Genomic DNA, 24478 nt, shown 5'->3' with positions numbered 1-24478 from the left:
GCGCTGAGTGACTAGCAATTATGAAGTATTGTGACACTTGACCTTATAAGTCATTATAAATTGCTTTATAATGTGTTATAATTATTGTTGTAAATCGTTATGAAAATGTATGAGTGCTTATAACTATAAGTATATAGTGCAGGTTATAACACACTATAATAATAATAATAATAATAATAACTTTATTTATACAGCACCTTTCAAAAACAAGGTTACTAAGTCCTTACAATAAAGGCATGATAAAAGTAGTTAACATCCAGAACTTGAGATCTAAACAAGATAAAATCATATACATAGTTACAACAATGCATCATCAGTTAAGAAAAAGCCATAAGATAAAAGTGAGTCTTAAGAACAGAGATTATAAGTATGTCTATAATGCATTATAGACATAGGCTTCACAGAAAGTGAAACTTCTACCTATGCTCTTCATTTAGTTATTCTTGCACACTCTTTCTGGCCCTACATGGGTGGCCCAGCCTCACTTTGACTCAGTCTGACCTCTGAACTTTTCATCAAGAGGGTCAGACAAAGTTGAGCTCATTGTTTTTACACATTACGACTTCTGTAAGGAGATTATTCAAATTCTCCCACCCGCCACACTACACTCCTCCCTTTGACGCTAATTGGCAGCGTCAGATCCACTTCCCTCCTGATGCCTCACAGTCCACTTTGACAATTTTCAAAATCCAATGCAAATCCTATCGAGGGCTCGTGCAAGACGGTCTTCCACAATATTGACTGTCACTCACAATTAGGGGAATGAGGCAAAGGGGTTAGTGTTCACAGGCAACCTGAGGCTAGTGCAGGCGGCTCCCAAAACACACCCCGCAGAATCTGATCAGTGAGTATAATTTCCTAGCAAATATCCCAGGGGTGAGCCACTTACCTTAACAGGAAAGAGGAGATGTTTAACAGCCATTCAGCTGATAGTCTTCCTATTCAGACCTGGTTTGCCTATTGTGCTTGCCTCTGTAAATGTGGCTCCAAAGGGAATGCGATGGAGCAGGCAGCATTAATCTAAAATAGATGTGGAAAAGGTCATGCAGTTTGAGACTCCTGTTGTCAACTCTGACTTTAGGTCAACGTTTTCCATCTGGCAACTTGTACGCGTAATCGTCTGTTATTAGTACAAATGGATTTTCTGTGTAAAAATGTGGAACATTGCTGGCTAAAGAAACCCTTTTTTTTCCTGCTATTATCTTAATGCAACAGAATTGTTTAAAAGCTCCTTTTAAGAAACAACTGACAGAAAATGCGGTAATAACTTTTATTTCTTTTAAAAGCATGCCATTACTTAGCTTTTGTTGTAATGAGAGAATCTGTTTTGATATTTTGCATCAAACTTACTGGATGTCTGAGTGCAGCTTTTGTTTTCAATTAATTGATTGATGCATTAAAACAGTGAAATTTCTTATATCTTAATTAGATTATGCAAATTGTGTCTAAACAAATGACAGCCAAATTTGCATTAGATCTCTGATAAATAAGACTGCAAAAAAAAAAAAAAAAAGGTTTGATACTGCCGCACTCACAACAAGTAATACATATTATGGTAAATACAACCTCTAAACACATGTCAATCAGATGCGGAACAATATGAAACCGTGAAGCATACATTAAATCGCTGTTTTTGTCTTCATAGCTTGGGGCTTTTACCTAAACTACCGGCATATTGTGCATTAACATACAACGCACCAAGAGGCCCGCAGCTTTGACATCATAAAGGTTAACTAATTCTTTAAATCAAGTCCGATCTGAATCTGTCAGCTCGCCAGGCCAAGTCGACCGTCAGTCAGCTCGCCGTTCCCGAGAGCTGAAGCTGAGAGACATGACAAGCCGGGCAGATAGATGCATAGATGGATGGAGTTTGAAGGTCCAGCATCCATCACATGCCAATCCCTAATGCCGCTCTTCTCTACCTCCACCAGCACCACCCTTTCAATGAGGGAGACCTACTGTAGTCACATCCTGCAGGGCCAGAGAATGCCACATTCTGTCAGTAGCCATGTGCTGTCTTTCAAACCACTGGACACTTGTCAAAAGAATAAACTGGTCCCAATAGAGATAGACATTGATCAGTTTATAGTCCTATTTGAATGCAGCACATTCAAATGGTTGGCATTAGGGCTGCTTTATTATGGCAAAAATCAGAATCACAATTAGTTTCGTCAACATTGAGATCACGATTATTTAACACGATTACTCAGTGGAAAGAAAATGTTATAGCCTACATTTTAAAGTTAATGTAATCTGGTGCACTTTGAGAGCAAAGTTAAGAGGCTAGATCTATGAGGAACTTTGTGCTCTAGTAAACAATGAATCATAAACACATTGGTTGTATATAGATAGGTAGGTATATAGATATGAACGTTGAGGACACGGTAAAAGAGCCATATCTATAAAGCAAGGTAAACCGGGTGAGGGGGGCTGTAAAGTGTCACCTTCACCCAAGCTCTAAGCCAACCTAGAGCCGGTCACAATGCACCTCCATGGAGGAAATACGCCCGGCGAGGGCCAGCCAAGGCCGAGGATAGTTCCCACGTGGGGATCCTCCACACCGAGTGGCCGTCCCTGAACCACAAAGCGAGGCGAAAGCGCCGTTGTAAAGGAAAAGGCTGCGCTGGATTTATAACACAAGACAAAATGAGAGCTTCATTGCAAAACAGAGTGCGGCACAATAATCGTTTTAGGTCGATTATCTTGTTTTCCTAATCTTGGGAAGTCAAAATCTAGGGCTGTCCTGAATACCATTTTTTGAGCTTCAAAGCTTTGATGAGAAATATTCTAAGGTATTCCAAGCTTTGCTTTGCGGCACGGCGCAGCAGGCTGACATGTTCTTCTGTCTGTCTGTTTCCATCTCCCCCGTTTCAGTGCTCGAGACAGTGCCAATGACGCACTAATGTACACACACGCACCTCTACACACAACAAACGGCAATATCCATCTGAGAATAAGTCATAATAATTCATGTTGAATATGATTAATGAATAATGTTGTGGGATTATTCCTAATTTCATGGGCTATGTTGGGATTTATACTTTATTATTACCTACTTATTTATAAAAAACAAAACAAAAAACAAAGCATTTGAATACTAATTTGGAGGTCGATTACCATGGCAACGGTCAAATCTTCGAAGCTTCAAAGCATTTGGGTCAGCCCTACCGAGATCATAATTGAAATTTGATTAATTGCACAGCCCTAGTTAACATTTCTACACATTGTCAGATTAACAAACAAGAAAGTAAACAGTTGACCACAACTATTTATCAAAGGCGACTCTCAAAAGTCATTGCCCCTTAAAAGAGCTCATCACAAAAACTCCTCTGGGGCACAAAACTGATTACATTCTCTGGACATAATTAAGATCACAAATTCATCCTTTCAAGTTCCTCCCCCCCCCTTTTAAAGTTGGATCCTTCTTTTAATTACTAATTCTTTCCCACAGACAGCGAATGTGGAGGGCTCCAGGTTATTTGGTCTCAGTCAGCAGCTTTTCTGTCTATGTTGTTGCTAGAGCCCTGTCGCCATGGTGTCACACACGGCAACAGTCACCAAGGAAAATTGTCATTAAGATGGAGTCAACGTACTGGTGAGAGGAGGGGTGGCACACTGCACGCTTGCTCACAGCGAGGGGGTAATTGTATCAATATGTAAAAATCTCTAGCTGTACTGAAGAGTTGTTAATACATTTTTGATCAAATTAAGTCATTGTAGCGTGGAAGAGGAGCAGACACGCTGAGTGGCGACGCGGGGGTCGTGTGTGTGAAGCGTCGCGCGCAGCTCTGAGCAAGCAAACTCCTCTCATTGTTGTCTCAAATTGCTTTGGATATGAATGATCATTAGAGGAATGAGAGATCAGACTGTTTTCCAGAGGCAATGGCACATGCCTACAGCTGACTCCAATTTCATGTCTCAATGAGACTCCATTGAGGAAATCAAACACTGCTGGCACGTTAAAAGCAAACCTGATTCTGTACGTTACATCCCAGGAATCCGAACCTCTGAGCTTCAGTGACACACTGGTGAGATATGCCGTCAAGCTCCAAATGAATGGCTAATCCACACATGTTCTCACTCATAGACGGATTTGGCTGCAGGATCAAGGACAGTGTGGAGGAGATGGACACTATCCTTGTTGACAGTACCTTGACAAGTGTAATCCCATATAATACACACTGGGTAAACAAAACACCAAGCCAACCGTGCAACCACGGCCCACACTTCCTCCGCTCTGCCTTTGAATTTGACATTCTTGCTGGGTTTGAAACAATATGAAAGAAGTTCTATTCGCAGCTTTACAAACAAGTGCAAAAAATGGATACACACTGCCCACTAGAACAGGGATACATATTTACATGTATAAATAAGAGTAGTAATGAGAACAAACTATCACACATAACAATCACATGCATCTGCACGCATGCATCTATACGTAAACAGAGACGAACACAAAGAGCTGCACGTAATCGGAGATCACATCAATTGCTTTGGAAGAGTCCAGCATCAACAAAGCATCATAAGATTCATCATTCATCCAAGTAATCCTCGGTATTCCTCCACTGATCTATTCCTCACCTTCATAAAGTGATACTTTAAATTGCTTTGCTAACAGTGACGCAAAACAAAACAATGTTTCTGGCTCAGCCTCTTGGACAGTTTTACTATCATTTGCAATTAGTAGCCAAACAACTTATGTGAAGAGCAGGGGTGAAATGATGAATATCAATCACGTTCAGTCTCGTGTGTGTCGCCTGACTGTTTTGACCGATGTTCACTCTCGCCTACGTAGTACGAGCACAAGCTTGAGCGCGAGCAACAGGATGCTGACTGTCGTTGGCTGAACGGCCACAGGTGCAATTTCTGATTCTTACATAAAGCCCCTTTAACAGTTTAGTTTATAATTAGCCTGTTTAACTGTCAACACTCTCACCCACCACCTCTCCCTGCTGTGGACCTTGGAGCCTTACCCTAAGGGCCTGACTATAGGGCCCGATGTTGGCTGGGGCCCAGTGGGACAGGCTCTGGACATGCAGGGCTTCCCTCTGGTGGAAGCAGCCTTCCTCCAAGGGCTCGGTCCAGTCGTGGAGCAGGCAGTCCATCTGCAGCAGCTGACCGGCAGGTAGAGGAGCCTGAACACACACCCTATACAAGGAAAAGAGAGGAAACATGGAATGAATGCTATGAGACTGAGAATAAAATTGCAGCAGAGAACAAATGCTTTGGAGTTTGAACAATGTAAAGATGTTCCCTCAGAAAGAGAGAGGAAGAACAGCGAGAAAGGTCTGCATGTTTGTTTGCACCTTTACCTGGCTGGAGGGTTCATGCCAAAGTGTTTCTTATAGACGATGTTGAGTGGAACAAAGTCTTCCATGGACCTCACATACAGGTGAACCAGGATGATGTCCTTCATCTTCCAGCCTCTGCTGTCCATCTCACCTGGACACAGGCAACACATCACACTATAAATCTCTGTAGTGTAGCATATTGCAATTTATAGTAAAATAACCTAATCTATCATAACCTTACTCCATCTTAACTAAGATAAATTGGCAAAGAAGAAGTATACTGAAAAATAAAAAAGCATGACTTCAAGACGAGGGAACCGGAAGTGCTAAAATGCTAACTCATTTCCGTGTTTTAGGACTCATTCCTGTACCACAAGCTGCTTGCAAAGAGGACGGCTTGATGGAAATAAGGCATATCTGTTATGCTTATGTATTAATATGAGGAAGGTTACAGTCTCCTCATTATCTTTTATTGATGCATCAACTTTTTCACCTTAGCCAAGTGTAAAAAATAGTGTCTTTTCATTTTTGATGTTTCCACTCCTTTATGTGCAAATTGAAGATTCATTCAGGTAGAGGGAAACGTACATAAAGACATCTGAAATATGACCCCTGACTTCAGTGTGAACAGTCTGCTGGTAGTGGCATACTTAATCTTTAATTTAGTCGTCAGCAGGAAGTACATATCTGCAGTACGTTAGTAAGAATCACCAGTATATTAAATTCAGCATCATCCCTGTAAAGGTTTATCATTTGTCCAGGTCACTGGATATCTTGTAGTCTCTTATCCAAAAGGCTTCATCAATATGGAACTGATTGACGAAAATGTCCTCTTGACCAAATTATTAATGTAATAATTTTCTCATTATGAGCAAAACTGTTATTACGTTATGCGCTCAAGGTTTTATTACATTATGAGCTATTATTACAATTAAAATATTACATTACGCGCAGTTACTACATAATGTGCAGTTATTAAGCTATGAGTTGTGTTAACCGCAGACCTTATTTCAGGCATCTAACTGAAAACCCATTCAAAAAACCCATTGACTTTGAGAGAAGACAACCAGGAGCGCTAAAATGTCAACTCATTTCCAGGTTTTAGGACTCATTCCTGCAGAACTCTATTGGTTCTTTGAGACTTATGTTTTTGGTTTACCTCTATAAACGTATTCAAGTTCTAGTAATTCTTTTGAGGAACTTATATGAGTTGTATCTATTCCCACTCCAACAGGCAAGCTTCCCACTGAACAAATACTCATGGAGTCTAAGTCAGTGTACAGGCATTTGCTTGTGTCAAAATGTCAGACTTACAGCTGCGCTATACCTACCATACAGTCAGTCTGTTCAGTCATTTGAAGGCTATCACCATTGTAGTTAAGAGGTGGATAGTTTCAAAGTTGTTTTTTTTCCACACACTGAAATCCATTGAAACTGCATTAAAGCGCTAACGCTATTTGTCCCCTTCTATAAAGAGCAGCCTAACGCAGTACGTGTGCACATCGTAGGCTTTGGATGGAAACACAGCCACAAGGGCTCAAAGCAAAGCCTTTCTCCCTACAATCATTTGAAAGAGCTTCAAGTTTGTTTTTCCTTTGCCAACACCAGCGTCTCAGACTACTTCGCCCTCATACAAAGAGGTTGTTCATTAAATATTAACTTGTTTAATATTGTCTCTGCGCTGTGAAGGCTGTTCAGCTGAGCACCACGATAAACATTAAATATGCTTTTCATCTTTCGCTCCTCTTTCTCCATCAAAAAAGAGAAAGAGAGAGGGGGGAAAAAAAAGACTCAGATACACTGTAAAAGCGTGCACTTTTAAACTTCTGCAGGGCAAAAGCGATAACCCACCCAACATGACTGCACCGTGTGAGTGTGTGTTTTCTTTTTTTAAAGAGGCTTGGTTTGGGTTAATTTGAAGAGCTTGTCCTTGTTTGGTGGCCAACTCGCGATCCCAGTTATGTGACGGACGGAGTCTCTGACATGCAGGGTTTTTGCCTGCTGGGTTGACAAGCACTTTTGAATAAGGAACGACTTCTCAAGCTCTGCCACACCTCCTCGTGTGTCTTTAGCTAACGCAGCAAGGAGAAAGAAAGACACCCAAGGGACAAAGAAGTTTTCTCCATATGTCTCTCTCCATTGGGGCTATCAAGTAGGGAGTGAGAATCAGTTTTACTGAGCTGCTTGAATCACCCCTGGACAAAGGAATTCTGTATGATCTCCCCTTGATCATATCAAAGATTCAATTTCTATTTGATGGAGGAAAACATGACTTATTAAAGGTCAGTTTACTTGTGAGTGTGGCTCTTTTGCTTCTGCGATTTAAGGGAGGCAAAAAAAAGAATTTTCTAGTAGACCCTCGTGTTTTTCCAGAGTGTAGAGATATTTAAAAGCATGTCCACAGCTCTGGTACACCATGTTCTTCAAAAGTGTTAACTCTCTTGCTCAATACTTCCTGTCCCTCACACTTTCCCTTACTTTGCAGCAGCGTGAAAGCCGCCGACGTCTGGCCCTGGATGCCGGGATCTTTGCTCTGAAGGCCGTTGATGCCGGAGATCCACTGATAGCCTCTGGAGCTTCTTGGTGAGCAGGATGGAGGGAGATCTGCAGGAAGAGGAAGAGGGTTAGCTGGTTTGGATTTACTACAAATGGTTGGTCCAAGGCTTATAATGCTTGTTCACGATTTTTAGAACATACAAAATAGGTATGTCATTTCTTTTTTTTTATTTTCATTTACAACCAGGGCTGTGTGAGAGGTAATTCATGCATAGGTGGTTTACGTCAAAGGAGAAATTAATTCAGAGACTGTCACAAATACGCTGCTGAAATGACAGCTCTTGTCAAACACTCACTCAAAAAATACTAGCATCATGATGCTGGCCGCATGACACAGATTCAGGGAGCACACACACACACACACACGCCACACACACAAATATCATCTGACACACACATAAATACACACATGTCAGCACGCGCATGTCTCACCACAAATGAATCTCACCGTGGCCCCGCTGACAACTAAGGTCACAATTTGATGTAAATTCTTGCTGGTCGTCTTGAGCTTGATCAGCATATTCCACCTCCTCCGTCATCTTGTCAATGGCGCTCTGGCAAGGACAACTACCATGGGGCAAAGCTCTCGCCACCGCATCCTGCAATAAAGGACCACGGGGGAATACATCAGGCCAAACGCCCACCAAAGAGCGCCGAGCCTTTTGCAAAGACAGACAAAACGCTGTATAATTAGCCAACCTTTTCAAATGCCCCACCACGCCGGGCTCTCTGCGTGTGTGTCAGTCTTTCATGACAAGGGCCCAGACGCCACATAACTTCAAGGTGAATGAATATGAAACAACATGCTAACATATTCGCAGCTCAGGCGAATAGGGAGCGGTGTTTTCTGATACTGTAGATTCAATCATGCTGGCTGTCAGTCAAAACTCATGACTGGATGGGTGAGACATGTTTTTGGATTTCACCAAGTCTTTTCCTTCTGTTTGCTTATACTTTAAATAACAAATCATTACCATTCTCTAAGGTTTACATATTACCTGCCAAATCCTGCTGGGGCATCACGCATTTGAATACATATTTCATATTTCCTCAACGCCGCCCCCTCACCGTGCCCAACACTCATTCACCCCCCTCGTCTGCTGTCAACCGCATTAGGCCATATGATAATCAAATTAATTATACTTCAGCCCCTCTCTCCTGGCCAGCATGAAAAATAGCTTGACTAGCATTAACGGAGGGCAAATGATGGTGGTCCATCCCCACCCCCTGAGCCCGGTGCAGTTTCCTCTAGTGCTGGTGTCACCGCGGATCTGTCATCCTGACGAGAAGAGCTTCAGAAGGCTGAACCAGGGCAGGTTCTCCCCTGGTTGCCCCCCCCCCCCCCCCCGTCCCCCCTCCCCTCCTTGCAGGCCCTGGATCTCCCTGCTCTTCCCCCAGCAACCTAGGGGGGGCTACAGGGGGTGTGTGAGCGTGTGTGAGCGTGTGATGGGGGTGGAGCGGCGGCGTGGGGAGTGAAAAAATATATAGCTGTAGGGAGTGAGGCTGCAGGGTCACGGAGGTTGTAGGATGGGGGTATGTTTTCTGTCCATAACAGTCCCAGCCCCCCACCCAACAACATGCAGACACAAGGCTACAACCACACGCTCTCTTGCACACAAACAAAATGCATAATCAAATGTACACATTATTGTGTGATGTGCAACGAAAATGCACGTGCAAATCGCATGCTTTTACCCCAGAGACGTGTTGAGCTACAGGCGAGTAGCATCCCTCACCTCGGCATGCAAGCAGCACTTCCTGTCGCCAGGGACACTCGTCAACCAGTAGGTGTCTTATTAAACCAGACAATTTCAACCAGAGTAATTAAAACTACACATAAATGAGGTCAATGTCTCCGTCACAGAATTTCTCGACAATAATTTAAGGATTATAAAGTTGTCTGTTCTTGCAGGGGAAGTAAAATGTCGGAGTGTCACCCTTCTTGTCTGCGAAACCCCCGTTCAGCTCCTTGTAATATACCGAAAGCCAATTCCTACTGCTGCCTCCCCGCAACCCCCGCCTGTGTCCGCTTAGCCAGCTACCTGAATGCAAAGCGCCTTAATGTGAGCAGACATGTTTATTAAGCTGGGCCTAGTTTCGGGCTGCAGTGAATATTGCAGACGTCAAAGTAGGCCATGTGGGGCTAGAGGAGAGAGAGCGAGGGATGAAGGGAGACACCGAGAGCAAGAGTGTGCGAAAGAGAAAGAGAGAGAGAGAGAGAGGCCCTCTGGAGGCTGATCTGAGCTCTGCCCTACAGTGCTGTGTTTCTCTTCTGCTCGACAAAGTTATCAGACACCAAAAGGTTTTGTTCTTGTGTTTCTTTTTCGCCCTCAGAGCAGGTTTTGAAGTAATCAACCCCAAAGTGACTCCCAAACTTTTGTTGTGAAATTATTGACTCGGCATTGAACAGCATTGATCTTATTTGCAAAAACAAGTTACACTCATGGATTCCTTCAGAAGTTTGACTCACGGCGTCTTTGTTCTCGGTGCGCATCTCGGTGAAGCGCAAGTAGCCAACCGGAGCGAAGGCATCTGCGGAGTGGATCACCGTCTCCGCTGCATCACTGCGCACACACACACACAAAAACTTTAATGTACAAAAACAAAAACAGAACTTTCCAAACTTACTGCAGCCACATGCTGAATAAAGTTATAATACAGACAAATTATTGTATTCATTTAAAAGATTATATTGCTTTACTCACATAACCATCTTCTTTTTGAAGAGGGGGCAATCAAGGGTGAAGGTTTCATATTCACCTCCTTCTCCACAAATATGAACTCCATACTTCTGGGAGAGCTAATCAGTGAATGCAAAACACCTTATTAAAATAAAAAGTATTGAAAGTCCTGTATTTTATTTGAACATAATATTTACTGTCACTTTACACTCAATTCACCTAAAATTTCAATTTATAGTAATTTGAAATAATACAAGTCTTACATTAACAATTCAGTTTTTGAAGTGTGTTACTTTTGACACCAATTCAAAAGATTTATTTGTTTTACATAGTGAGAAAAACCATCAATTGTGCCAGAATATGATTGGTGTGACTGCGATATTTTCTCACAATAAAGCACAGATAGCAGAGCACTGAGAATTCAATCATTCTAAAAGCTCCTGACACACCAAGCAGATGGTCAGCCGTCAGCGTCTATCGGCCCGCACCGTCGGCTCTAGTCTACCCGTGTCGGAGGTTTTTTGGCTGATTCAGCATGTTGAATCAGCGGAGGAGCCCGTCGATGAGAGAAATCACTCTGGTTGGCTGTTCGGCTTAAACGAATCAGTGCATGAGAAGAGAAACGGAAGTGAGGAATCTGATTATTCCAATGCACGGATATTTTCACAACGACATGGCCATCTGGAATGAAGCTAAGAGGTGAGTGAGAGTGGTGAAAATGGTCGGCAAACACCGCTTTGTTTCATGTACGTATGATAATCTTATACATCCGCCATCCTCGGCCTTATGGTTTCCTTTTTTGAATGACGAATACGGACTACCACGACCTGCTGGTGTGGAGAGTTATTTCCTCTCACAAAGGCGCAGAATGTACGTGGTAGTTATCCGTTGGCTGTAGTCTTGCAGTTTTTTGGCCAAGACACGGGCGACGTGAGGCGACGCAACAGTCGGCCTTCATCACCTCTAGTTCTCTGACGTCGGTTTGGTGTGTCTGGGGCTTAAAACTAAAAGTGAAAGTGAAATAAAAATATATTTCACTGTAGCATTAAGTACTGCAAAATGTTTTAAGACTTTGAACATCAGGTGACCTGACTGAGAGCAAATTAAGTACACATAGAAATACATGGAAGTACTGCATTTGAGAGTGTAAACTGGGTGGCAGAGTATCTACCAGTCTGTGACCTGTTTCAGATAGGGCTCCATGTCAGCCAGAGGTTTTCCTAAGTGCTTCTCTGGATCCAGGCCTGGCACCCACGTGGGAAACGCACACAGGAGACATACGAACACACACACAGCGACGCACAAAGACAGAAATACACACACAATTTCACACAGACACACGTATGGAGAGAGAGAGAGAGAGAAAGAGAGAGAGAGAGGTCTGATCAGGAACAGAGAACAGTGATTGGAGATGACAGGCAGGGAGGTTTACGGGCAGTCGCACAAACACACACGTAAACCTGCACCCTGGATCTATTTGTTTGACTTTGCAACTAGTGTACACAGATCTCTCCGGGTAAGGGCAACAGTTTTCAATTGCTGGCCGCAGACCCCCCACGCCTCCTCCTCCCACCCCCCCTCTCATCTAGTTCCCTTTGAGAATATAAACTCTGGAAAGAGATCTTGTTTATTTGCCTTTTTCCCTCCCCTTCCCCTGAAATGGTGCATGGAAGTGACTCACAGGCATGGGAGAGAAAAGAAGGAGGGGAAAGGAGAGCTTTGTATGAATACCCAGTGGTGCCACACTCCCAAAATACAGGCTCACTCCCCAGACACAAAAAAAACAAGGAAAACCAATCAACGAATCAAAAAAAAAAAAGAAAACTTTGCCATACCCTCCTGCCCTTTTAATAAAATATCCAAATCTAGACCCAAAGATTAGCACTTTGATCAGTCCTATTTAGGGATTATGTACATATTAGCAGGGATAAAAGGGTGCACTTAAACAGTAAACACTTTACTCAGCTTGTTGAGCATCGAAGGGTTTTACTCCTTCGTGACAATAAATCCCGATTTTGTCTTTCGGATGCCTGCTCCCGATGTGCACCATGCCGAACTCCATCTCACCCAGTAAACAACTCCTATCACAAAGAAAGCGCAGCCAGCGTTTTCCTACTGTACATTCGTCACTTTTCCGACAAAAAACAAAAGCCCTGAGTACCAGGTGCTTTCTACAAAGAATAGAACAGTAGAAAACATAACAGGACATGAATGTAAAATGCTACATTTTAGGAAATTCCAAACCATGTAGTTATACGTTCCTGTATGTCTAAAAATATGAGGGTAAAGTTACTGGAACCAAACAATCACATCTTTACGGTCACTGACGATTTTCCGTTTTTTTCTTTCTGTGGCTGGCTCTTAATTGATTGACATAATCATTAACAAGTTACTGATGACCTATACGGAGTGACGTGCAGTTGTGACAGTAATGCCATCGCAATGGAAAAAGGATTTTGCTGAATTGTCCCTAATAATTCATCTGAATCCAATAGAGCTCCTCTATTCCGAGAGCATCGCGTGGTCTTGCTCGTCGGCACGTTCATGTGTTTAATTAAAGGAACAAAGTTAATCGTAATGTGAGAATCTCTCCTCTCTCATGGCCTGACAACCTCAAAGGTTAACGTGTCACCCGTGGGCCCCATGGGGAGCAATGGATGGGAGACGAGAGGGAAAGGGGTGAGGGGACGTGAAGGAAGGAAGGACGTCACATCCCATCCTGGGTTCATCTTAATCCCAGCTGTGTCTCTCCTCCGGGCCGCGCTGGTCCAGCAGCGCTACGGGGGGAGAGACGGAGGGCCACGACGGCGGGAGGTAGGGAGGGTGGAGAGAGTGTGGAGGGAGAGAATGAGCAGGCCCTTATTCTCTTCCCAGGGGATCTGTGGTCTTAATTAGTGTGAGAATATCTAATCTCAACATCCTCTCATCTTAACCCTGCCACAAAGGTAATAAGGCAGGAGAAGAAAAAAAGAAGCATTAAAATTCAATCCCATTTAAATATCCTCTTTAATTAGTCATGCCTTTTAACAAATTTTAATAATTGGCTCCAAATTGCTGAGGGGATGCCACGTTTTTTAATATGTTCATTAACTTCCCTGCTCTTAAATAATATATGATACATGATTTGATATTTACAATGAGGGGACGATGGAAGTGTGGGGAGACAGGAGTGAGTGATAAAATGATACAAAGCTGGCATTAACGTGGAGGCATTCCTCCCAAGACCACTTAGCACTTGTATGAGTGTTTTCTTAATTGATGAACTTAAGGTTACTGGAACCGTTTGGGAAAAAATTAGCTTGTGCAACACGCGCTTTGAGAAGTCTTTTGAGTAGCCACTGGTGTGAGCCTTCAGCGATCCAACACCACTCATTTACATGATCTTCACATCTCTGTCTCCTCTGAACCTGTTTTACAACTTGACCTAAACCCAATTACCTAACCTCATTATGCCACATTAAACCCAAATAAGACCACTAGAAGCTGCCATTAGTCTGCCACCAGAGACGGCGAGACTGCACTTTGGAGGGAGAGGAGCTTCCCTAAGAGAGACCGAGAGGAATGGCTCTCCTTTAAAAGGGGCTTTTTACCTCGTATTATCCTATAAAACTCCAATTAAATTCAGTGAACTTTAAAACCAGGGAGCGCAGTAATGAGGGAGAGCGTTTTTCAAAAACCTTGTTGACATTTAGGGCCTTGAAATTAACCAAGAATAAAAAAGTTTATAAGTAAACCAAGAGCCATTTAGGCAGCCAAGTTAGTTTTTATATTAAAACTGAAAAAACTGATGTTAAAAACTCTAAGCAGAACATACAAGACACAATACTAGTCAATCCTATAGCAGAAAGCTTACAATAACAAGTGGAATCTTGAAAACCCTTTGATTCTTCTTAGAAAATTCACTTTTTGAAGTCAATTCTTGGACCAAAAGGCAAAGCTATCACATAAAAACACATTCTCCTTCTGAGCTCTCACTTCTCCCCCTTATAGAAGTCAATGGCAATTATTTCCAGTGCACACTTTTGCACTAATTCTTTTTAACGATCATGATTGGCCTTTTCCCACCCCATGTAAACCCGCAGCAGTGAGTTGCCTATTTAATTGAAACTGCTTGTGATTTTGCTTACTGAGCCTAATGCTAAATTAAAAGCCGGGAGATTCTAGATACTGTCTGAGCTGAGCTGAGCCGAGCGCAGTATCGCAGACATCCGCGGGTTGTCTTAAGATCTGGCGTGCCAGCTGACAGCTCGGCTTTAATCCCTGCCTTCAGAGAGAAAAAGGCAGAGAAAATTGGATTCATGATGTGTAACATTTTAGCCTTTAAATGGGTGAAATAAGCATCTCCTCCCTAGCAGGTGAGCTGCATCAGCCTTTAAACAACGCTCTCAAAGAGCCCCGCCAAAACAATAGCTGTTCACTATCACCTAATCTTCGCAGGAGAGAGAAAGAGAGGGAGAGGAATACAGAACGGAGAGGAAGAAAGAAGGGGGAGGGAGGCGGCACCGTACAAAGGATGATAAGATTAAGGTTATATGTGAAATTTGTCAGGCTCTTATCTGAAATTCAGTGTGTATGAGCAGAATAATAGGCAGCATGAGTTGTGTAGCAATCGCATCAAGATGAAATCCGTTCAGTCCAACAAATCAAAAAGGAGAAACAACCATATAGAACTTAACCTGGACAAAATTAGCCTGTGCAAATTAATAAATCAAGTTTTTTTTCAGTTTAAGGAATTCACATGACGTTCCAATGTGTGGCAGGTGGTTTTAAAAAAAAAAAAAAGAAACAATTGCTTCCCATCATACTTAACTATTTAAGGCTGCTTTGACCTCAACTGTTCAAAACCATCAATTTGATTGAACTGGCAAGAAAAGCCAAGTTTCAGTCAGTGGCTAACAGGACACGCAGGTAAAATGGTTGTCCAGATACTTAAAGCTGGGGTAGGCAACTTTAGAGAAACCAGCAAGAGTGAGCTACTGTAGATCTTGAAAGTATTCAACCTCCTCCCTCTAAAGCCACTCCCCCAAAATACTGCTTGAGTACTAGTCCATGAGAGAGCATTGGGAAGAGGACGAAGGTGCACGCAGGTAGACGGGCAGGTAGGCCGTCCAATCATTCCATGCGGGCCGCATGATATCAGATTTTTGCTGTTTTTCATCACAGCATTATGATTTATTGATTGCTGTTACGATGTAAAGCTAATTTCAACAAATATAACAAAAAAATGCTTCTAAAAAAAATGCCTATCCTAGCTTTAAATGAGCAGTGTGTAGGATCTGATGGTATGTAGCTGTGAGGTTGCAGATTGCAACCAACTGAAGCCTCTCCCGAGTCCCGTGTGCCAAGCGTGTATAAGAACTACGGTGGCCGATGCAAAAATGCGAATGGCCCTCTCTAGAGCAAGTTGTAGGTCATTTGGAGCAGAGTCAGCGGGTACAGTGTGTGTGCGTGTATGTGGGAAGTGAGTAGTGAAGCAAAAGAGAGAGAGCAGCGGCAACAGGAGTGAGCAACATTATCGACTCCAGCCCAAGCAGGAAAGGTTAACAGTATTGGGTTTGCCCGTTCTGGGCTACTGTTGTACTGAAACATGGCGGACTCCGTGCAGAGGACCCACTCCCTAAGTAGATATGAAGGGCTCATTCTAAGTTAACGAAAACACGATTCTTAATTGCAGGTGATTATACACTAAAGAAAACATACTTATTAATATCATATTCCATTTCTGCCAATAAATCCCCCTAATTGTTACACACTGGTCCTTTAACTTCATGAGTTATCCTTTCGTGAATATTAGTTTTCATTAAAAAGCAAAGGAATAAGAGCAAGGAGGTGTTTAAGACGCTGAACATGTAATCACAACCTTGTTGCATGTCATCCTCTCCTCATCACTCTATCCCTCAATTCCTGTCATCTGTCTACCATATGCTATCTAATAAAGGCAAAAAAAAAATGCTTCCAAAATAAAGTAATGATAAAAGTAAAATGAGACAAAGGGATTTTTTTACTGAGGAAAACAGATGTATTAACTCTACAGTTGAAATGATTATTTGATTATTCTGTCACTGTTTTGATTAGCAATTAAGCTAAGTATTTTTTCAAGAAAAAATGCCAAACATTCCCTGGTACAGTATTTCTCAATAGCCAATCCTCAAAATGTTGTTTATCTTATATGATAGTAAGCTGAATATATTCAGGTTTTAGACTGTATGCCGGACAAAACAAGTGATTTGAAGACATCACCTTGGCCTTGTGACAGTAAAACGTTGTGATTTGTCACTATTCTTGCACATTTTATAACAATTATTAAGAATTCATCTTTTTGTTATAATTTTGATGACCTAACTGAAATTTTGATTGTCTTCTACAAGCTTTTGAACTGACTCAACAGAAAGCTATTGAACTTAACAGGAGCCTAAACATGTGTCAAACTAATACCATAAAATAAGAAACCACAAATCATTCACTGTAACGGCCTCAAAACCTCCTTAAATGTGTAATTAGTGCCTCAGAGCTTTACTGTGGTACAGATAATATGAATTGACTGAAATGACTAAAAGTTCATTTGGCCTGTGTTAGAGGACAGCACAATTGATTCCAGGAGCAAATTGTCTTTTTGCAGTGGATGCTAATATAGTGTCTGATCATCATGTCCCAATCTTGTAAAAAATATATTCTGCCTGGTATTGTTTCCTTAAAAACATGTGTCATATCCATATATCTTGGCACTATAGCTCAAACATTCCTTCATGTACGGTGGGTAATTGAACAGGTTGTATTTTGCATTGTTTCTTTATATGACAGAAAGAATACTATCTAAATTGCCTATTTAATGGTTTCCACATTGAAAAAAAAAAATGTCAGTAGATTTTCTTTAATGTCTTTGAACATTAATTGTCCTTTAAGTATATATTAAATTATATCCAATGTCTTTAAGTGGGTGAGGTGATCAGTGAAAGCAAATTTGTGACATAAATTCCCTTCTTCATAGCACAAAGGCTACGTTCGTGCGAAGGGTAAAAGATCATGCAGTGATAAAAGGTTTTCCGGCGGAGAGACCTTGATTTCACACATGCCAATTATCTCCGGAGCTGAGGACCAATTAACTGCTGAACCTGTGCCCTCATATACACCTGCACTAATCAATCAATTAACTAATTACATGAATATTTAATACTTGCTTTTGGAATTGCCAATTACCACGCTTAGCTCAAGAGATGTAGCATTATAAAGAGACAGTCGCCAAACAAAAATATGCATTTCCCTTTGAGAGAAATGCTTTTTTCGCTAATTAGAAGCATTTTCTGACATTCATGGGCTCAGACTCCGATAGTTGAACTTACTTCACTACACGCAATTTGGCATCTTCAAAAGAATAAAAATCCTCTTTCTCTCTTTTGTGTTTTTTAGGCTGCCATCAGCACGCAAATGAACACTTCTAGAGAATTCACTTAGAGGATCATCCTGCGTTTGGACAGCTGTCTTTTCACTGCAGGGATTTGTCATCAAGGAATATATCCTCCCTAAAGAAAGAAAGTACTTTTTTCCCCCTTCTTTATCCATTCACTGCTAATTTCCACCTGTCTTTCTGAGTGCCTAATGAAGGAATATTAATCTTGAATGACTTCTCACTATTCAGGGCTCACCAAAACCCATTTCATACTACTACAGAATATCATAAGCCGTTTTGGCTGTCAGTTCAGATGCAGACTTAACCTTTGCCCTGTGAGAGTTATTTTTTTTCTCTCCTCATGAGGTCTGCACGAGTAAATCCCTCCAAATCTCTTTCTCTCACTCTCACACACACACACACACACACGCAAACACCAAAGGCCACCAGGTACGCCCTTGTGTCACCCAATCTCCCCTAAACAGCACACCTCACTGCTCAGACCTGCTCCCGCCAAAGCTGCAATTATGTGAGTGCTGCCTAAAACGCCCCGGGCGCTTGCACCTCTATTCAATTCTCTCCTTTCTAATTACCACTGCCTCGGGACAGGTGAGGAGTCAGGGCTGATAAGATCTTTCCTTTTTACCTGTAGCCAAAACACACACGCACACATGCTCACACAAACACCTACAGTGGGAGGCCAAGATACACACTCGAAGGCACCCGGGGTGATTTTCCTTTCTAATTATAATCTTCCAAAAAATGTTGAGAATTTGCTTTTAGACAACGTTCTGTTTAGAGAAGAAGGCTTGGCGGAGGTAGCTGGGTTACAAGGTGACTGAGGTCTTTAAGGTGTGGTTTTTCTCGACATGTGTGTTATTCCAGAAGGGTTCGTCAGTTAATGGGAAATGCAAACTTAGATCTCATCTGGTTACAAGTGTAATGGAATAATTGTGACTGGTAAACAATAATTATAATACCGCAGAATGGATTCTGACGTCAGCTCTCCTCTTGACGGGCATCTGACAAGTCATATTATTTATTACCAAAAAGTCCTTTATCATGAGACCATTAAAAATGAGAAATGGACTCAGCAAATAAAGCACCAAAGATAAATGGTTTGACAAGTGCATTCCACGAGGGGTTATTCGAGCTGTGTTGAAAGACATGCAGAATATCCCGACCGCGCCGCTCGGCTCTACGGGTCATCAGTCAGCCGCGGACCCCTTTTCGACTGATTGCTACCAAAGGTGACAACAAGCACTTAACAGCACGTAAACAGTGTCTACACGATGATCTATCGCCGTGAGTAGTTTTGAGAGTAAAAAGAACCATTTGTAGCCGTAATTATCATTTATCACTGGCACCGTCAAAAAGGGATCCGGCTGCACTGTCAAGTAGATGCAGGTAGGAATCTTAACGTCATGTACCTGAGAAAAGAAAACTTTTTTTTTTTTAACTCTCTCCTGTTATTCAGTAATCTGATCTTCCTGTCCTCAGGCTCCAAAACAGGCAGGTAGAGAGCAGGTGATACCACATTAACCTCCAGTGCTGAAGCAGTTGAGAAACGTAAATGAGAGATTTTAATCTTCGCTTCACGGACCATGTATCCTGAGCTATGCATAGGCAGAGATTGCGGTGTTTCTCTCACACAATGGGGACATGCGTCGCTTATTGACAGGTTGCATTAATGTGAGGGGCAATCACCTGTGATTATTTCTCAACTGCCAACCCTCCCCCCCACCTCCCTATACCCTCCCACCCACCCACCCAATACCACTGCGCACTTCCCTCACACCTCCTCCCTCTGCGCGTCTTATCTTTTCATATTGTTCTCTGCTTCAATACCTTTGCCGCTGGCACAAGTCTCAACACCGCTGCTAAGCCGCAGATTAATGATAATGGCATTACTCTGCTTGTCTCTCTTTTTCCTCTCTGGTTACACCTCCCTTTTCTCCTCCCCCTATCCCTCACTTATCCAAATTCTGTCCCTTCTATCCCCCCCTACGCCAAACACCACTTAACCAACATGGCACCTTCAGAGAAAGTAAAAAAAAAAAGACACAAAAAGAGGGAGACACAAACTCACCGAAGGCGGCGACTTTGATGAGGATAGCGTGGAGGTCAGATGATATCATCTCGGAGAGCAGGGACTCTTGGTCCCGGCGCCACAGGTAGGCCAGAGGCTGCAAACCTAGCCGCAAACATCTGGGAAACAGGTGAAAGGGAAGAGGGAGGGCAGTAGGTTGTAGACAGAGAAAGAGATGCAAAGCAGTTAAAATGGAAGATTTGCCAACTTCAGAACAACTTCAAAGCCAACTGGGCTGGGCACCCTTCTCCGTTTACGGGAAGGCTGCCACCCTGATAGGCTCCACAGGACATGCTCCCACCTGCCACCACTGGCTTTATTCAAAGACAAAACAAAAACTTCATCTTAAGCTGTGGTTTGTCTGTCACATGTGAAACACACACATCCACAGCAGGCGTAGGCGCAGTTTGAACTTTAAGGCAGGGGGGTTCACAACAAAAACCTAGAGGGAATGCGATGTGTACAACGCAGAGAGGTCTAATATATTGGGATGTGTGTAGCTTACACATTACACCAGGGGTGCCCAATACGTCGATCGCGATCTACCGGTCGATCGCAAAGGTAGTGTGGGTAGATCGCATGGCATTAAAAAAAAAAATTTTTTTTTTTTTTTAAATAGACGTCAGCCAACAAATTGCAACACTGTTTCACCTGAACTCATCTGGAGTGGAGGATGAGATTTTGACACTACAAGCTGACATTCAGCTTAAGTCCAGGGCTCATGGACAGTTCTGGAACTTACTCACAGAGGAAAAGTACCTCAACATGAGGAAATGTGCTACCTCCTTGACTGCATTATTCGGCTCCACTTATTTATGCGAGTCAGCCTTTTCCCACATGAAGATTATTAAGTCCAAATACCGTTCCACCTTGACTGATGATCATTTGGAAGTGTGCTTGAGGCTGGCTATCAGCAGCTACTGTCCGGACTATGCATCCCTGGCTGATTCCATTCAGTGCAAGTCATCAGAGTAAGGTAATGACAAAAAATGTACAGAGTTATATTGTACAATATGGGTTCATGCAGTTATGCAAGGTACACCAACATATATTGTACATATAAAGAATACTCAATATATTTATAAATAAATATATGTTTTGCATTTTTATAGTAGGTAGATCATTTTGACTTGGTCATTTTATAAGTAGCTCGCATGCTGAAAAAGTGTGTGCACCCCTGCATTACACCCTCCAAACGGAATGCGACGCGAGCAAGCGTCAGTGACAAAAGTTGATTGCATTGTTTTCTATTGGAATTAACTAACTGGCCGCGAGCGACAAAGCGCTGCGCAGCATGCCGTTTTGAGCTGAACTTTAGATAGCAAGATAGCAAGTACTACTCACCCATCTTTTAAGTGGTTACATCTCTAGTCTGATCTTGTCAAAACAGCTGACAGGTACGTGGTTTGTTTACATGACGTGAAAGTGCATATTTAACAGTGTGTGGACAGAGAGTGTCCGATGTTATTAGGCAATAAGTAAATAAAAAATACCACAAATATATCTTCTTATCTTGCTGGTTTCTTATTCTGTCAATATGAAGACACAACAACGTTGATATTATTCATCATTACAATAAATTATTAGTTCTACATTATTATAAAAAGAATATAGATGCATTTCTAGGGGGTTCAGTGAGCCCCCTGAACCAACGCTAACTGCGCCTGTGACAGCAGGTACCCAAAAAGTCTGCACACAAATGTCTACCGCTCAAGAAATGCGTGAGATGTTTATGTATGCATCTAGCGTGTATAAGGGGAAACAATAGTTGACTGACAGCAGGATTTGTTAATAAGAAGAGAGCTTTTGTGCCACAATGTGTCCAGTTTGTGTAAGTTTAGAACAAGAGAGAACAAAGAGAGATGACGGAGGGCAAAGAAAACAAAGAGAGGAAGAATAAACCAAGAATAAAGAAAGACACATGGATATCTGTGTCACAAGGAAACCATCTCATCTTTCTGCCAATGAGACTGTTGTGTTTCAACCACAATGGGAAAGTGCATATTTTTTTTTTTATCTTAACAAAATCACATGACGATTATGTAACTTTTTCATTTTCGGCTTCATTCCCTTCTCTTGAAATCATTGCTCCATAAAAACAGAGCCGCCGCACCATAAAAACCAAAGCTAGTCTAAATAAAATGGCATAAACAAAACTCAGTGTGTGTGTGTTTAAACAAAATCAGTCCAAGTTTGGAACACACCGTGACTACAGAGGATGTACTCTTTTCCTTCAGCGGACCACAGAGTGTGCGTCATTGGAGTTCAGAGGCCTGGACGGCGGCGTGGGTGTGTGAGCACTTTAGTTAGAAAGTGTGTCATGCATCGTGAGTGTGCGTTTTGACTTACACATTTTCCACACGGACCCTCTGGTAATCGGAGAGAATGGCCCCAACAGACACCGCCTCGACACCCTCCTTTTCCTGTGGGGAGGTAAAAAAATATGGAGGAAACTTAACCGCAAAAGATTTCTTGCCTTTTCCATTATACAGTAACGTGCATTGTAACGGCGATATGATGTCACCGTCCCATGGGGGCCAAATACTCAACCGACAATGGTATCCCAAAGTGTTATCTGAACAAAACCCTCGCAAACACATGTAAACATATACACACACACAGACCAAAACAGACAAAGAAAGCAGATTCCTGACGGCTCTTTCCTTTCATCGCACCGCGATCCTGTGGGGATGTTTACACTCTGGTCGTATCAAGGCCTTTATGGTCCAGCCCATATCCCCCCGGAGGGTTGCGTACATGGCCCTGTGAGCGAACGTGTGTGTTTATGCGTACATGTGGGAGTGTGTGACTGGAGGCACCGGCGCAACTACAGGCGGTTCCTGGACCTTATCAGCAGTCTAGAGCGAGCGGGAGACGAGTGCGTCTGGCCGCAGCTTCCATCCTCTGCACACAGCTGGAAGACTGCGGTGACAACTTGAAGCATCAGTGGAGCATTGTGTCTGTGAGTGGCATGTATCTTTAATATTGCTGAGGGCTAATCTAATTGCTTTTCATATCGTATTCATATTTCAGAAACAGTGAGACAACTATGCACTCGAGAGATACTGACACAGCCCTGAGATGCGTTCAATCTCCTCTCATGGAAAACGGGCTTGATCCGCGGCGACACACACAAAAAACAAAACACACAAGTGGTGCACACATACATACACAGACATACCCCCCCTTCCCCTACCTCCGTGCCACCTCCCCTACAGACACACACCTGCAGATTCATTAGAACATTACATGGGCTGTAATTAGAATGAGAGGCAAGGGTAGAAGCAGTGGAGGGATGCACAAGTCTCCAGTAAATTACCTTGTAGCCATTATCAATTTCCCTGGCTACTGGTCCTTAAGATAACCCCCCCCCACCACCACCACCACCACTACCCCCACCCCTCCTTCTCCCTGTGGTCCCTTCCTGCAATTTTTCTCTGCCTGATAAACATGCTGATTAAAGCGAACAGCGTGTAAACCTTTGATACTTTCCTAAATGAAATCCATGCCCTGCCTGGGGCCCGACGCTGCGCTGCAACGCACTGTGCCTCACACACACACACACCTCCACATGGGCGTGCCAGCTAATCAGATAAAGGATGTGCTCTGGCGTGTGTGTGTGTGGTGTTTACGGTGTGCGGCAGAGGATGCGCGGTATAAAAGCTGAAGTTAAACACAGAATTTAACTCTTTGACCCCTTAAGTTAAAGACAAAGAGATTTTAAGAACTCTCAGTACTCAAGTTTTAACATCTCTCCAACGCGTCCAACACCTAGAATATACATTACAGTCAATCCAACTGCCCAGTGACAGTAATTAAGTCAGACTGATAACATTTCAGCCCAGCACAGAGCGAAGGGGGCTGCAGGCGGTGTCATGTAATTCTAGGTGAGCCTCAGGGCCGGCACTCTATTCTAATGCAATGATAACCTTTTCCCTAAATACAACTGTCACTTCCTAAAGAGGCATATTAGGAGGTAAAGAGAGGGATAAGGAGAGACAGAGAGAAAGAGGAAAAGAGATAGGAGTGGAAGTGTTGAAGGATTGTGCTACATCAACACCAATTTGGTCCCTCGGCTTTTAAACTTGGCAGGACCAGACTTGGCCTGACAGAATAACAGAGCGTCAGAGCAACAGCAAACAACATCCTCGTCTTGTGTTTCTGTCGTTTCGTCTCCCCGTCTCTCTGGAGGCAGACTGTTGTAGGTACTCGGGCCTTTGAGGTTCGACTCGACCAATTAAATGGCTTCTCTTTTTCACTGGCTCTCATTACATTACATCACGCACCCAGGCATACTCGCCACTAATGATAACACAAGACAAATTTCTCACACGTCCAGCTAGTAGAACTTTTGGCAAACGGCTTTGGAAAACGATTATTTTTGGATGCTATTATAGCGATTGCCAGGAGACGGGCAGGAATGAGGGGGCAGCTCACGCCGCTCTGGACGCCGTTTTCACAAATTCTAGACATT

General features: G+C 42.8%; 1 protein-coding gene across 4 annotated transcripts in view; it reads right to left on the bottom strand.

The window, feature by feature from the left end:
- dph6 (diphthamine biosynthesis 6) overlaps window positions 1–24478 on the bottom strand; it is a 243021-nt gene that overhangs the window by 25442 nt on the left and 193101 nt on the right. For all 4 annotated transcript variants that reach the window (XM_074661323.1, XM_074661322.1, XM_074661324.1 and 1 more), the window contains 9 exons: window positions 22354–22427; window positions 20005–20123; window positions 11711–11772; window positions 10553–10647; window positions 10318–10411; window positions 8296–8446; window positions 7770–7895; window positions 5313–5442; window positions 4974–5148 (listed from right to left, as the gene is read on the bottom strand). In XM_074661323.1, coding sequence (XP_074517424.1) covers window positions 4974–5148; window positions 5313–5442; window positions 7770–7895; window positions 8296–8446; window positions 10318–10411; window positions 10553–10647; window positions 11711–11772; window positions 20005–20123; window positions 22354–22427 — 1026 coding nt within the window. The remainder of the gene's footprint in view (window positions 1–4973; window positions 5149–5312; window positions 5443–7769; window positions 7896–8295; window positions 8447–10317; window positions 10412–10552; window positions 10648–11710; window positions 11773–20004; window positions 20124–22353; window positions 22428–24478) is intronic.

Source organism: Sebastes fasciatus, chromosome 15 (assembly GCF_043250625.1).
Source record: "Sebastes fasciatus isolate fSebFas1 chromosome 15, fSebFas1.pri, whole genome shotgun sequence".
Taxonomy (NCBI): Eukaryota; Metazoa; Chordata; class Actinopteri; order Perciformes; family Sebastidae; genus Sebastes; species Sebastes fasciatus.
Note: the sequence above shows the minus strand (reverse complement) of the source record. Positions and strands in the feature narration are given on the sequence as shown.